Below are 11616 nucleotides of genomic sequence, written 5' to 3'. Positions count from 1 at the left end.
GCCTGAGAGCAGCTCTTTGTTTTGTTACTGCAGTGTTCCCACCCCCCCCCCCCCCCCCCCCCCCCCCCCGCCTTGCTTCCTCTTCCTTTCCCACTCCCGCTCTTGCTCTTACTTTCTCGCCTCCTCTCCTGCTCTCTCATCTTCCTGGACGGCTCATGTCCCACAACCGAGGCCTGTGCTTCTCCCGCAGGACTGGAGACAAGTGTGTGCTTCACTTCAGACCGTGCGGGTTGTTTGGAAAAGAGCTCCACAAAGTGGAAGGACACATTCAAGACAAAAAGTAGGTCCACGTGCAGGTCGGCTCAGATAGCATGTGTGCGCTTCAAAGAAGGTCGTTAAACCAGTGATGTCTGTTCATGGCAGAAAAAAATCAGGCTCTTTTATACCCGTGTTTACTGAGAAAAACATGTCATGACCGAGCGTGACAGGAGCTAAAAGCAGCTTTGGTGTCATTTCTAGGTGGGGAGTGGGTGGGCCCGTGTCACCCTCTCCCAGGGGTAAAGATGAATGGACACGAGGAAGGAGGTTCCCTCTGAGATGCTGCTGCACATGTTGCAGGCAGGGCGCGGCTGGGAATCTGACCCCGTGTCCTCCTCCCGCACCATACGTGCAGGTGGTCGGTGAAGCTCGCATGTGGCTGTATGAGCTTCGTCCGCATGAGATTGGTTCTTTTCAGTCCGCAAACTAGGGAAGTTTAAAGGTTTTGTGAGCAGAGAAATGGTTAGGATCATTTTAACAAATTTTTTGAGTTTTTCTCCCCTTGGTTTAGTAATCTTGTTTTGGGTCTCAATTTTCTCATTTTTCCCCTTAAGTGATTTGGGCCATGTGATGGCCGCGGCTCTTCCCAGCTCCCAGAGTCTGTACATTGTCAATAGAAACAAGCTCCTATGGGGAGCAGGTCTTCTGCCTGGCCCCACTCAGCCTGGGAAACACCATTCCCCTATGACTCCGCCCACTCCACCCTCAGGACAGCAGCCTCTCCCGTGGAGGCCCAGGAACGGCCATGGGTGTGGGTGGCAGCACCCACTGTGAGCGTGTGTGAACTTTGGTCTGCTTCTCTGTTTCCCACCCCAAATTCGAGTGAGCGGTTTCCTGACGCTGGGCCTGTTAGTGACAGTGCACCCACTGAGCTGTGTTTCCTGAGAGGAGCAGGCCCTCCAGGCGGGGCCTGAGACACGGGTGCCCCAGGGTCCCGCCCTGGCAGAGCAGTATCCCCAGGAGCTCAGGGCCCACTGTGCTCTCCCCCAGAAGATGCAGAAGGAACAGCCCACCACTGGCATTGCTCCTTCGGCAGCCAGCAGGTGGCCCATCTGGGAAGGTCCCCAGAGGTTGTTACTACCTGAGGAAGCAGGTGGCAGAGGGGCACAGAATCTGCCTGTCAGTGAAGTGCTGACGTGTGGCCGTGAGGATAGAGCAAACTCAACAGGAGGAGGCCTGTTCCCGTGGTTTATAGAGAGAGGGCCTGGAGTCAGCGTGCTCACGGAGAGATCGACACATGGGCTTTACATCTGAACACGGACTCCTCCACCTCCTTGTCTCCACCCTCGTCCCTTCCCTCTTTCTTTCGCTTCGGTGTATTCGGTAGTTAGGACCATCAGTGTCAAATGGCAGGAGCAGAGATCCTAAAATGCAAATTTTCGTCTTTGCGTTTCTGTGCAGAGGTAGCCCAAGACTGGTAAGAAGACAGCCAGGCAGGATCTTACTCCCCCGTTGAAGTGGGGTGCTGCATGCGGGGGGTGGTCTATCTTAGCTTGGTTTCTAAACCCCTTTGTTCCAGCAAAAAGAAGCTGTTCATCATCTATGGCAAGTGGACGGAGTGTTTGTGGGGCATCGACCCTGCGGCGTACGAGTCCTTCAGGAAGCAGGAGCGGAGGGGCGAGCCCCTGAGGAAGGCACAGTCGGTAAGGCACCGCCTGGCACCTGCCCCGCTCCTGCCCGGCTCCTGCCCCGCTCCTGGCACTGCTGGGCAGAGGCCCCGGGAACCAGCCATGACCCCCAGAAGGGCCCTGTGGGAAGACGATGCACCGAATCCGCCTGTCAGTGAAGCTGCTGTCTGTGGGCCTCTGGGTTGGGAGGGTTTATCTGCACTCTCACAGCGCGGAGGGCGCGGGTCCTGTGTCGCCGCGTCTGTCTGTCCCCCAAGTCAAGCAGGGTAGAACCAGGCACCTCCATTTCCTTCTGGAAATGCCGTGTTCTGGATGCCTCTTAACAAACCTCCTGTCTGCCTGCCCCGGTTAGCTTAGACCTGTTCAAGCGAGTGAGTGTCCTTCCTGCCGTTTCAGTCTGAGTCCAGATGACGCCCACAGTGAGGGCTGTGCCAGGCAGGGAGGCTTCTCCCTGGAGCTCTGCATCCCGCTGCCCTAAGGCCTCAGAGCTGGGCCTGGAAGTGCACTTACAGAGGCATCCGTTTTCTAGATGACACGCCCCCTCAGGCAGTGCTGTGCCTTCCTGGCTGCTCCGTGTCTTCCTGTGGTAGCTCCCACGTGCTGTCAGTGTGGCTTCCAATGACTTGTGTCACTCAGAGAAATGAAATCCCACTTAGAGACTGTGCAGACCGGCGCGTTAGACCATGGCCGATGCCTTTGGTCTGTGCGCTGAGCTTCGCTGTCCTGGGTAACCTGGAGGGACAGTTTTGTCCCGTTTAGCTCTGGACCTCACCGTGTAGCCTGCAGTCAGGTGGCAGGCCCTTAAGCTGCGTGGTCACACTGACGCTTGTCACACCAGCACACTGTCCCCCAACAGCTGCATGAATAACCACTGCTCCATCTCCAGGCCCCCTTGGGTTTGACAGGTAACCGCAGGTGGCATATCTCATATAGGGCTTGGTCTCCAGTGGGTTTGGTCTAGAAGTGCTGGGACATCATGTGATCACCCATCTGGACACGCCCTTATGGAGGGAAGTGCCCCGCTCAGAAATGAGCTGTTCCAGTCCCTTGGCTTAGATGAATGTACTTTTGATGGTGCCACCTGGCTAGTTGCCGTCAGAGTCAGGAGCTCACCCTCGCATGGTGCCCGCACTCCCAGGAGGACAGCTGTGCCTGCCGCTGACTTGGCGCCCTCTGTGTGGGGGACCCCTGCACAGGAGCCTGTGCAGGGGGCGGTGAGCATGGCAGACACAGGAGCCTGTGCAGGGGGCGGTGAGCATGGCAGACACAGGAGCCTGTGCAGGGGGCGGTGAGCATGGCAGACACAGGAGCCCAGCCTTTAGGTTTTGGGGCAGCGGCGCCTCCTTCCTTAGCAGCGCATCTTGTTCTGCTTGGGCTCAGAACAAGGGCTGAGAGGCACTCCAAGAGCCACTCCCTCCGGCAGCCGGCCAGCGTGTTCTGTGTTTCAGGGCATCAGCATGGAGGACGCTGACACCGAAGTGGTGGACGCCGTGCCTGAGGTCCAGGACACTGTGCAGGTCATTCCAGGCAGCAGGCTCCTCTGGAGAATCAATACCCGGCCCCCCAACTCTGCCCAGGTCAGTGCTCCCCCATACCTGCCCCTCCAACCCCATGTGTACACCTGCTACCTCAGTCCTCTGTCCCAGAGCAGACAGAGGACCCTCCGTCCCCTGGTCAGATGGAGCTCTCAGTGTGAGCCCCTGAGGACTTCCTGTCCTACAGCGCCACCACCAGCCCAACCTCAGCCTACCCTCCCAGCGACACAGCAATGCTCTGTCTACATGAGTCGTGGTGGCATGTTGACACAGAACTGACATGTGTGTCTGCACACATCACAGTGTCACAGTGGCCCTGGATATTCCTGGGTAGAGGTGCCTCGGGACACACGGTGTGCCCTGGAAGGTTTATACAACCACATTTTACCCAAAGGGGTTTCCAGAGTGGCTTGCAGGGGTTGTTTTCCCAGCCTGTCAATTTAAATGCTTCAGTGCATTTTGATATTTATTTTTATTTATTTATTTTTAAAAAATATAGATTTCAGAGAGGAAGGGAGAAGGAGACAGAGATGGAAACATCAATGATAATAGAGAACCATTGATCGGCTGCCTCTTGCACGCCCCCTACTGGGGATCGAGCTTGTAACCCAGGCATGTGCCCTTGGCCGGAATCGAACCTGGGACCCTTCAGTCCGCAGGCTGATGCTCTATCCACTGAGCCAAGTCGGCTAGGATTGATATTTATTTTTGAAAATTAAACTTACAATTTGTATTATATATAAATGTTACATACAATGACATACATAAAAATAATTACATGATAAATATAATATGTAATAAATTTTATTTTTCATATTATGAATTATTTATATATAGAATAAATATACAATGTATTATAATTTTTTATTGTATTACCATGTCCAATAACATAGAGCATGTAAAAAATAAACCACTCATCCCAGAGATGTTGGGGAGTCAGACCTACAAGTTGGGCATCAAGTGGGGTGGCCCAGAGAAGCCTGAGGCTGGTGCGTCTCAGGCCCGGGAAGGAACCATGCCCCTGAGTGACCTTGACGGGGGCGTCTCCAGGGAGTGTGTCTGTGTGGGGCCCAGGAGAGAATGCTGTGGTGGTCACAGATTTCTGTCTGTCCTCAGATGTATAACTTCACCAGTTTCACTGTTAGTCTCAATGAACTGCAGACGGGCATGGAGAAGATCCTGGCCCCCACAGACTGCCGTCTGCGTCCCGACATCCGCAGCATGGAGAACGGCAACATGGGTGCGTGCCTGAGCAATGGGGGCAGTTGGGTGGCCGCCTGGGACGAGCAGAAGGAATGCGGTGGCCTTTCACGAGCGAACAGGCACTAGGTCCCCCAGCACAGAGCGCGCGGACTGCCCGGGTGACGGTTTCAGAGTTTGCAGCCTGTGGGAGACCAATCCTTTTGTAAATAACAGTAAGGTTAAGTTACTAGAAAATGCGATGAAGAGGAATACACACAGAAGTCAAGTCCCAATACTCTATTCTTAGGTAGAATGTAGGGCTGCCTTTCAGAACCCGCGTGCTGTTCATTAAAGCCCCACGGCCGGCGTGTGGGGCCCTGCTGCAGGTGGGATGAGACAGCCCTGGGTCCGGCACCTGGCGGCACTTGCTGGGTGACTGCTGTGCAGGGCGGCAGGAGGGGTCAGTGTGACGAGCGGCTGCCTCCTGCTCACCACCCGTCACGCTGGGCCAGGTCAGCCCAGGACTCCAGTGCCCATGCAGGGTGCGCCTGCTGCAGTTCATGGGGTCAGCAAATTGCTCAGGGATGAGTGTGGATGGCCCGGCGGTAGGCAGGGGCCTGTGGTCAGGGTCCTCAGTCGTTGGGAACAGCACAGCCGCTGTCCCTGAAGGTTAAGGTTGAATGTAACTGCGAGGGAAATGGCTCCACGGGGGGCCCCATGCTGGGCTCTGTTGACACCGCCCCTGTGGGTGACATGGCCCTAGGAGCTTAGTGCCTGCCTGTGGCTGGTACTGCACCAGGACCCCATGGTCCCTCGCCGCCCGAGGCCTGGGCCTTTGGGTTCGGTTTCCTGATGACAGTTAACTCTCCATGGTTTTTGAACAAGGGAGACCAGGAGGGTCACCACCCACCTGACTCCTCACTCAGCCGTGTGTGCTTGGGCCTAGATCTGGCGAGCCAGGAGAAGGAGCGGCTGGAGGAGAAGCAGAGGGAAGCCCGGAGGGAGCGGGCCAAGGAGGACACTGAGTGGCAGACAAGGTGAGGCCCTGCGTGGATGAGGGGTGGTGAGTAGGACCTCACGCCCAATTTTCTTATGGATGCTATTAAGAAACCATTAGGATAGAAACCTTTACCAGGGCTTATTCAATTTAATTCAGTTCAATTCCATTCTATAACCATTATTTATCGAGTGGGAGATGTCAAGATGCACCTGGGGACGGTGAGGAGGACTACACACACCTGGGGACGGTGAGGAGGACTCACACACCTGGGGACGGTGAGGAGGACTACACACACCTGGGGACGGTGAGGAGGACTCACACACCTGGGGACGGTGAGGAGGACTACACACACCTGGGGACGGTGAGGAGGACTCACACACCTGGGGACGGTGAGGAGGACTACACACACCTGGGGACGGTGAGGAGGACTCACACACCTGGGGACGGTGAGGAGGACTACACACACCTGGGGACGGTGAGGAGGACTCACACACCTGGGGACGGTGAGGAGGACTACACACACCTGGGGACGGTGAGGAGGACTCACACACCTGGGGACGGTGAGGAGGACTCACACACCTGGGGACGGTGAGGAGGACTACACACACCTGGGGACGGTGAGGAGGACTCACACACCTGGGGACGGTGAGGAGGACTCACACACCTGGGGACGGTGAGGAGGACTACACACACCTGGGGACGGTGAGGAGGACTCACACACCTGGGGACGGTGAGGAGGACTCACACACCTGGGGACGGTGAGGAGGACTACACACACCTGGGGACGGTGAGGAGGACTCACACACCTGGGGACGGTGAGGAGGACTCACACACCTGGGGACGGTGAGGAGGACTACACACACCTGGGGACGGTGAGGAGGACTCACACACCTGGGGACGGTGAGGAGGACTCACACACCTGGGGACGGTGAGGAGGACTACACACACCTGGGGACGGTGAGGAGGACTCACACACCTGGGGACGGTGAGGAGGACTCACACACCTGGGGACGGTGAGGAGGACTACACACACCTGGGGACGGTGAGGAGGACTCACACACCTGGGGACGGTGAGGAGGACTCACACACCTGGGGACGGTGAGGAGGACTACACACACCTGGGGACGGTGAGGAGGACTCACACACCTGGGGACGGTGAGGAGGACTCACACACCTGGGGACGGTGAGGAGGACTACACACACCTGGGGACGGTGAGGAGGACTCACACACCTGGGGACGGTGAGGAGGACTCACACACCTGGGGACGGTGAGGAGGACTACACACACCTGGGGACGGTGAGGAGGACTCACACACCTGGGGACGGTGAAGCTGTCTCTGCTTCTGCTATGATGGTGGCAACAGCTCCTTGTGCAGGCTGTACCCACCAGGCTGTAGGCCGATGCTCCCAAAAGTAGTGCCACCTGCTGGTGAGAGGCAGATCACCTGAGACCAGCCTCTCCATCCTGGCCCATGGGTATATGACCCTGAACTTTTTCAAGTATGGTAAATTAGAAAAGAAAATGTAGCCAGAGCCAATCCACTAACTGAGGGAAAACACAGTTCTCAGAGAAGAGCCACTGTGCACCCGGAAGCCCCAGGTGCTGCTGGGAGCAGCCTGCTGTCCCCACATGTTCCCCATCCATATGACACAGCACCCCAGAGGCCATGATGAAGAGCGGGCCGGCTGTCTTTCCCATGCCTGGGAGCACTCATCATGTGACCATGGGTGTGCACCGTGTGAGTGGAATGCACATGCGTGTGTCTGCACAGGCCTTGACCCAGAGGGAGCTGTCCGGGAGGAGTATCTCAAATCAGTTGTCATTGTTCTTTTATAGTCATAACTAGAGGCCCGATGCATGAAATTTGTGCAAGAGTAGGCCTTCCTTCCCCTGGCTGCCAGCACCGGCTTCCCTCCGGCCACAGGCAGCCCCGGCTTCGTCCGGAAGGACATCCAGTCTAATTAGCATATTACCTTTTTATTATTATAGATGTGACAACAGTCCACTTAATAAGGACTTGATTAAGTACTGTAATGTTTAAACAAAATTTAAAGGTACATGTAAGCTACAGTTTTAGTCTTAGAAAACTGGTGGTTTAGCGTTGTTGACCAGGATATTTTTGCCTGTCTTTTGTGTTCAGGGCCCAGTGAAGTCACCTGGTGACTTTTATGTAGCTGTCGTTTTTAAAACTAACTTTCGAAGGTTGGGCTTTCAATATAATTTATTATTATGCTCTTAGTAGTTTGATACGTGGAATTTGCTGTCCCAGAAAACGATAGTTTGAAAAAAGCCAATGTTCCTTTGTTGTATTTTTTTTAATTGTGAAAATAACATTTTATCCTGAGAAGACAATTACTTCTACCTCGCGAGTCCCACACCCGCTCCCTCTCCCACCGCGCAGAGGCCAAGGGTGGGTGACCAAGGTGCTGGGAGCCTGATGGGAGCTGGTGACAGTGACTGGATTGGCTCATAGACAAGCTGGAGGCCACTGTGACCCTCTCTGTCCTCGATCGCGCCCCTCCCAGTTACCAGACCATGCAGACCTGGCCAGCTCGAAAGGATGGAAACAGCACTGTGACTGTTGTCACCTGGGGTTGAGCGCCCCTTCTCTGGTGACGGCCCAGCCTGAGTGTTTTCTGTTTACTCCATAAGGTTTTTGTCAGAAAGTGAGGCTGACATTGGGGATGTGTGTAGCATGAGTGTATGTGTGAAAGTGTGATGACAGCCCAAGTTGAAGTGGCTGCCTTTAGAAATGCATGTTGCTGGCTGATGGCTAATTAGAGGGTTCTCTGTCCTTCCTGAGAGGACCGGCGACAGTGACTGCCCAGCCGCTCCTTGACCCTCTTCTGTGTTGCAGGTGGTTCCACCAGGGCAGGAATCCGCACACTGGGACCCCTGACTGGCTGTACTCAGGGGGCTACTTCGAGCGGGATTTCTCAGGCTGCCCGGACATCTACTGATGTGCCCTGGGACCCAGACCCCTGCCAGGCTGGACCCCGCCACGTGGCTCCTCTGAGCTCCGGGTACGGCAGCACCAGCCTTTCTAAGGACCATGTTCACGGAGAAAGCGCCATCCCGGCTGAGGCCTCAATCCTAATTAACTATTGATTGCCAACCATTCATTACTGTTGCCGTCTCTTCATAAAGCTTCCCTCGGGATCATCGTGTTTTCATTAAGATTTGAGAAGGAACATTCTTCAACTCCTTTATGTGATAAGTCAGCTGTTGCATCTCAACCGACAGCAGCCTGATGACCAGTTTGAAACTAGCGGAAGGAACAGCAAGGAGGGGCCATGTTCCTCCTTAGAATGCAGCGTGACGAGTGTCCAAAAGTAGTTTAAATTGGAACCAATAACAGAAAAGACAGATCTTGAAACTAACCCTGCAGTGAGCTCTCTGCAGCCAGGAGCGCTGTCTGCGCCGGGAACAAAGTGAATGTTTCAGAGTGTCGGATTAAATGACATGGGTCGCTGTCGGGTTCTGTGTTTTCTTGCCAACTTTCAATGATGTAAAGATAACTTTTATATATTTAAGTTAAAGCTGCTTGACTAGGATTTGCTGAAGAGCAAGACATGCATTAATCTCCAGCTGTATACGCAAAAGGAAGCATTGCCATGACAGGGTTCCAGAAACATGGCAAGTTGTTGACCAAGTCCCCAGACGGCTCCCAGCCTTGAAGGGAGCCCTGCCTCTGGCCCTGTCTGCTCTTTTCACCAGGGCTGCACTGTCACTGCAGGCCAAACCCATGTCACAAAACAAGTCATTCGTTAGAACGTTTGGTCTGTAACCACAGTACTGTGTCCTTGTTTTCCCAGCATGCGTGTTTGAAACACAGGATACAGGAGGCCACACCTGGTGTGCACTGGGGGGTCAGAGCAGAGGCTACTTACAGGGGAATTAGGGTTATTGTATAGAACACAGGTGTGCATCCATCTCTGCACACGTCCTGATCAGGTGACTGTTTTCTTTCTGTAGAAATATCAACACGTAGATCATGGTACCACTCTCTGAATGGAAGACAATCTGCTGCATGCGGGCGCACACAAACTCACATGTGTGCACACATGCATATGCGTACATTTGTGCTCTCACATGCATACCCACATGTGTGCACATGTACACACGCACACATGCACACGCAGTTGTATGGAGTGGTGGGTTCCCTCTGAGAGGGCGTCACGTGTGTCCAGGCTTCAGAATCACATTTGTAATTAAAACTTTTGAAAGCAAAGACTTGCTCTGAAGACTTGATTTTGTAGCTTTGCAACTGGAAGCCCCGTGTTGTAACAGTCCTGGGTGCAGCCGTGTGCCCACTGACCCAGTGCCTGTTTTCCCAAGAGCCCCGGGGAGTCGGCTGTGCAGACAGCCCGACCTCGAGGAGCGTGTCTTGTATAAAGTGTAGATAATGTGAAGGGACCCACCAGTGCCAGGGGGCTAATAGGGAGCCTAGTGTTGGGGCTGGATGGTCGCATCCAGGTTACTGGGCTGGTGCAGTTCTGTCCCAGGAGAGGTGCTGCCTTCCCAGGGCGGGTCAAGGTCAGGGTGTCACCAGGACCTCGGGCTTCTTATAGGGTGTGGCCTGCTCCTGAGACGGTCTTGGAGAAGCAGGGCTGGTCCCTCACGGGCATCACAGCACTTTGCCACTTGGGGCTGCTTGTTTCGGTGTCGCTTCTCTGGGGAAGTGCCGTGCGAGACTGAGCCGGCACAGCCCTTCTCATGGAATGGAAGAGGCCTCAGCAGGGCCCCATGGTTGTCCTGGCCCCGTCTCCCTCGGACTGTCCCCAAGGCTCATGCTGTTGTGCTTGAGGAAGGGTCAGCTGGCAGATGGGCCACATACCACCTGGCCCATCCCCGGCCGCTCTGGAGGTGGGCCAAGGGCAGCCTGCCGGGCTTGGAGCTGTCCAGGAGACATGCTGAGGATCAGGACAGCCGCCTGCGTGCTGGGTCCTTGTTGGGTCACGAGGTCAGGACCTGGGACAGGATGAGAGAAATGCTGCGGGTGGTTCCCCAGGAGCCTGCCACCTCCGGGCGGCCTGGTGAGACGCTTCCTCTCAGGACACCAGCTCTGGGAAAAGTGCTCCTAGTGGAGGTGGGGGCTCACAAACCTCACGGGTCTCACGTGTGTGAGGAACAATGAGAGAAAGACGTGGTTAAAAATGCTAATAAGATCCAAAATGCAGAAGCACCGGCAGCCTTACCCTGAGGGGTGGGATGGCGAAGAGCTGTGTCCTGCGCGGGAAGCTGGGCCCCGAAGAGAGTGGTCTCAATAATTCCTACCAGTTCTGGTTGCTCTGGCCCAACGCTGGGACTTAGAAGCATCTTTCCAGGGGCCTTGCTGTGTCCAATGGTGCAAAGGTTGGGTTCCTGGGTGCGAGAGCGAGTAAGGCCTGGGCACGGCCCCTGGCGGCTCCCTGTGTGTGTAACCCCTCCCCTCACTGTCTCCTCCGTCTGCAGGTGAGGAGCATCCTGCAAAATGAAGACAGTATTTCAGTGTCTCTTGGGATCAGTTCACTCGATGATCAGTACCTCACTGGATACACGGCTCCTTCCCATTTGAGAACCAAACTGTCCTGGGTCGAAGGTTTAGGAAGGGGCTGCTTGGTGCCTGTGCTGGGCTGGTCTCCACTGCTCCCCTGGCGCTGCAGCACACCAGCACACTGGTGATGGGCTCATTTTACAACCAACTGCTCGTAGAGTTTTTGGAGGACTGGTACTGACCCGTAAAGATCCAAATTAAACCCTAGCTGTGGATAAAAAGGTCCTTTAAAAATAATTGTTGCTGACAATTTTGCACCAAGCAGTTTTCACTGTCTCAGCTCCTCTGGCCCCTTGGAAAGGGCTGCAGACGAGCCCCTGTGCCGGGTGTCAGGTTGGGACTATGCGTTCTGTAGGGTTGGCCCAGCGAGTGGACTGCTTCAGAAGACTGCTGGTCACTGGAGAAGGGCGCCAGGGACGCTGTGGCATCCCTGGGAGGGCGCATGTAGTGGGTGGGGGGCTGGGTCTGTGTGTGTC

General features: G+C 55.2%; 1 protein-coding gene across 1 annotated transcript in view; it reads left to right on the top strand.

Moving 5' to 3' along the window:
* The window catches only part of OSBPL2 (oxysterol binding protein like 2), a 54299-nt gene extending 44467 nt beyond the window's left edge, over nt 1-9832 (top strand). The window contains exons 10-15 of the mRNA XM_006769548.2: nt 191-280; nt 1778-1901; nt 3335-3463; nt 4538-4661; nt 5550-5640; nt 8462-9832. Of these exons, the coding sequence (XP_006769611.1) occupies nt 191-280; nt 1778-1901; nt 3335-3463; nt 4538-4661; nt 5550-5640; nt 8462-8564 (661 nt within the window). The 3' untranslated portion in view covers nt 8565-9832. The remainder of the gene's footprint in view (nt 1-190; nt 281-1777; nt 1902-3334; nt 3464-4537; nt 4662-5549; nt 5641-8461) is intronic.
* The last annotated feature ends 1784 nt before the right edge of the window (nt 9833-11616 follow it).

Source organism: Myotis davidii, unplaced genomic scaffold, assembly GCF_000327345.1.
Source record: "Myotis davidii unplaced genomic scaffold, ASM32734v1 scaffold244, whole genome shotgun sequence".
In the NCBI taxonomy this organism is placed as follows: domain Eukaryota; kingdom Metazoa; phylum Chordata; class Mammalia; order Chiroptera; family Vespertilionidae; genus Myotis; species Myotis davidii.
This window is presented reverse-complemented; position numbering and strand designations above follow the sequence as displayed.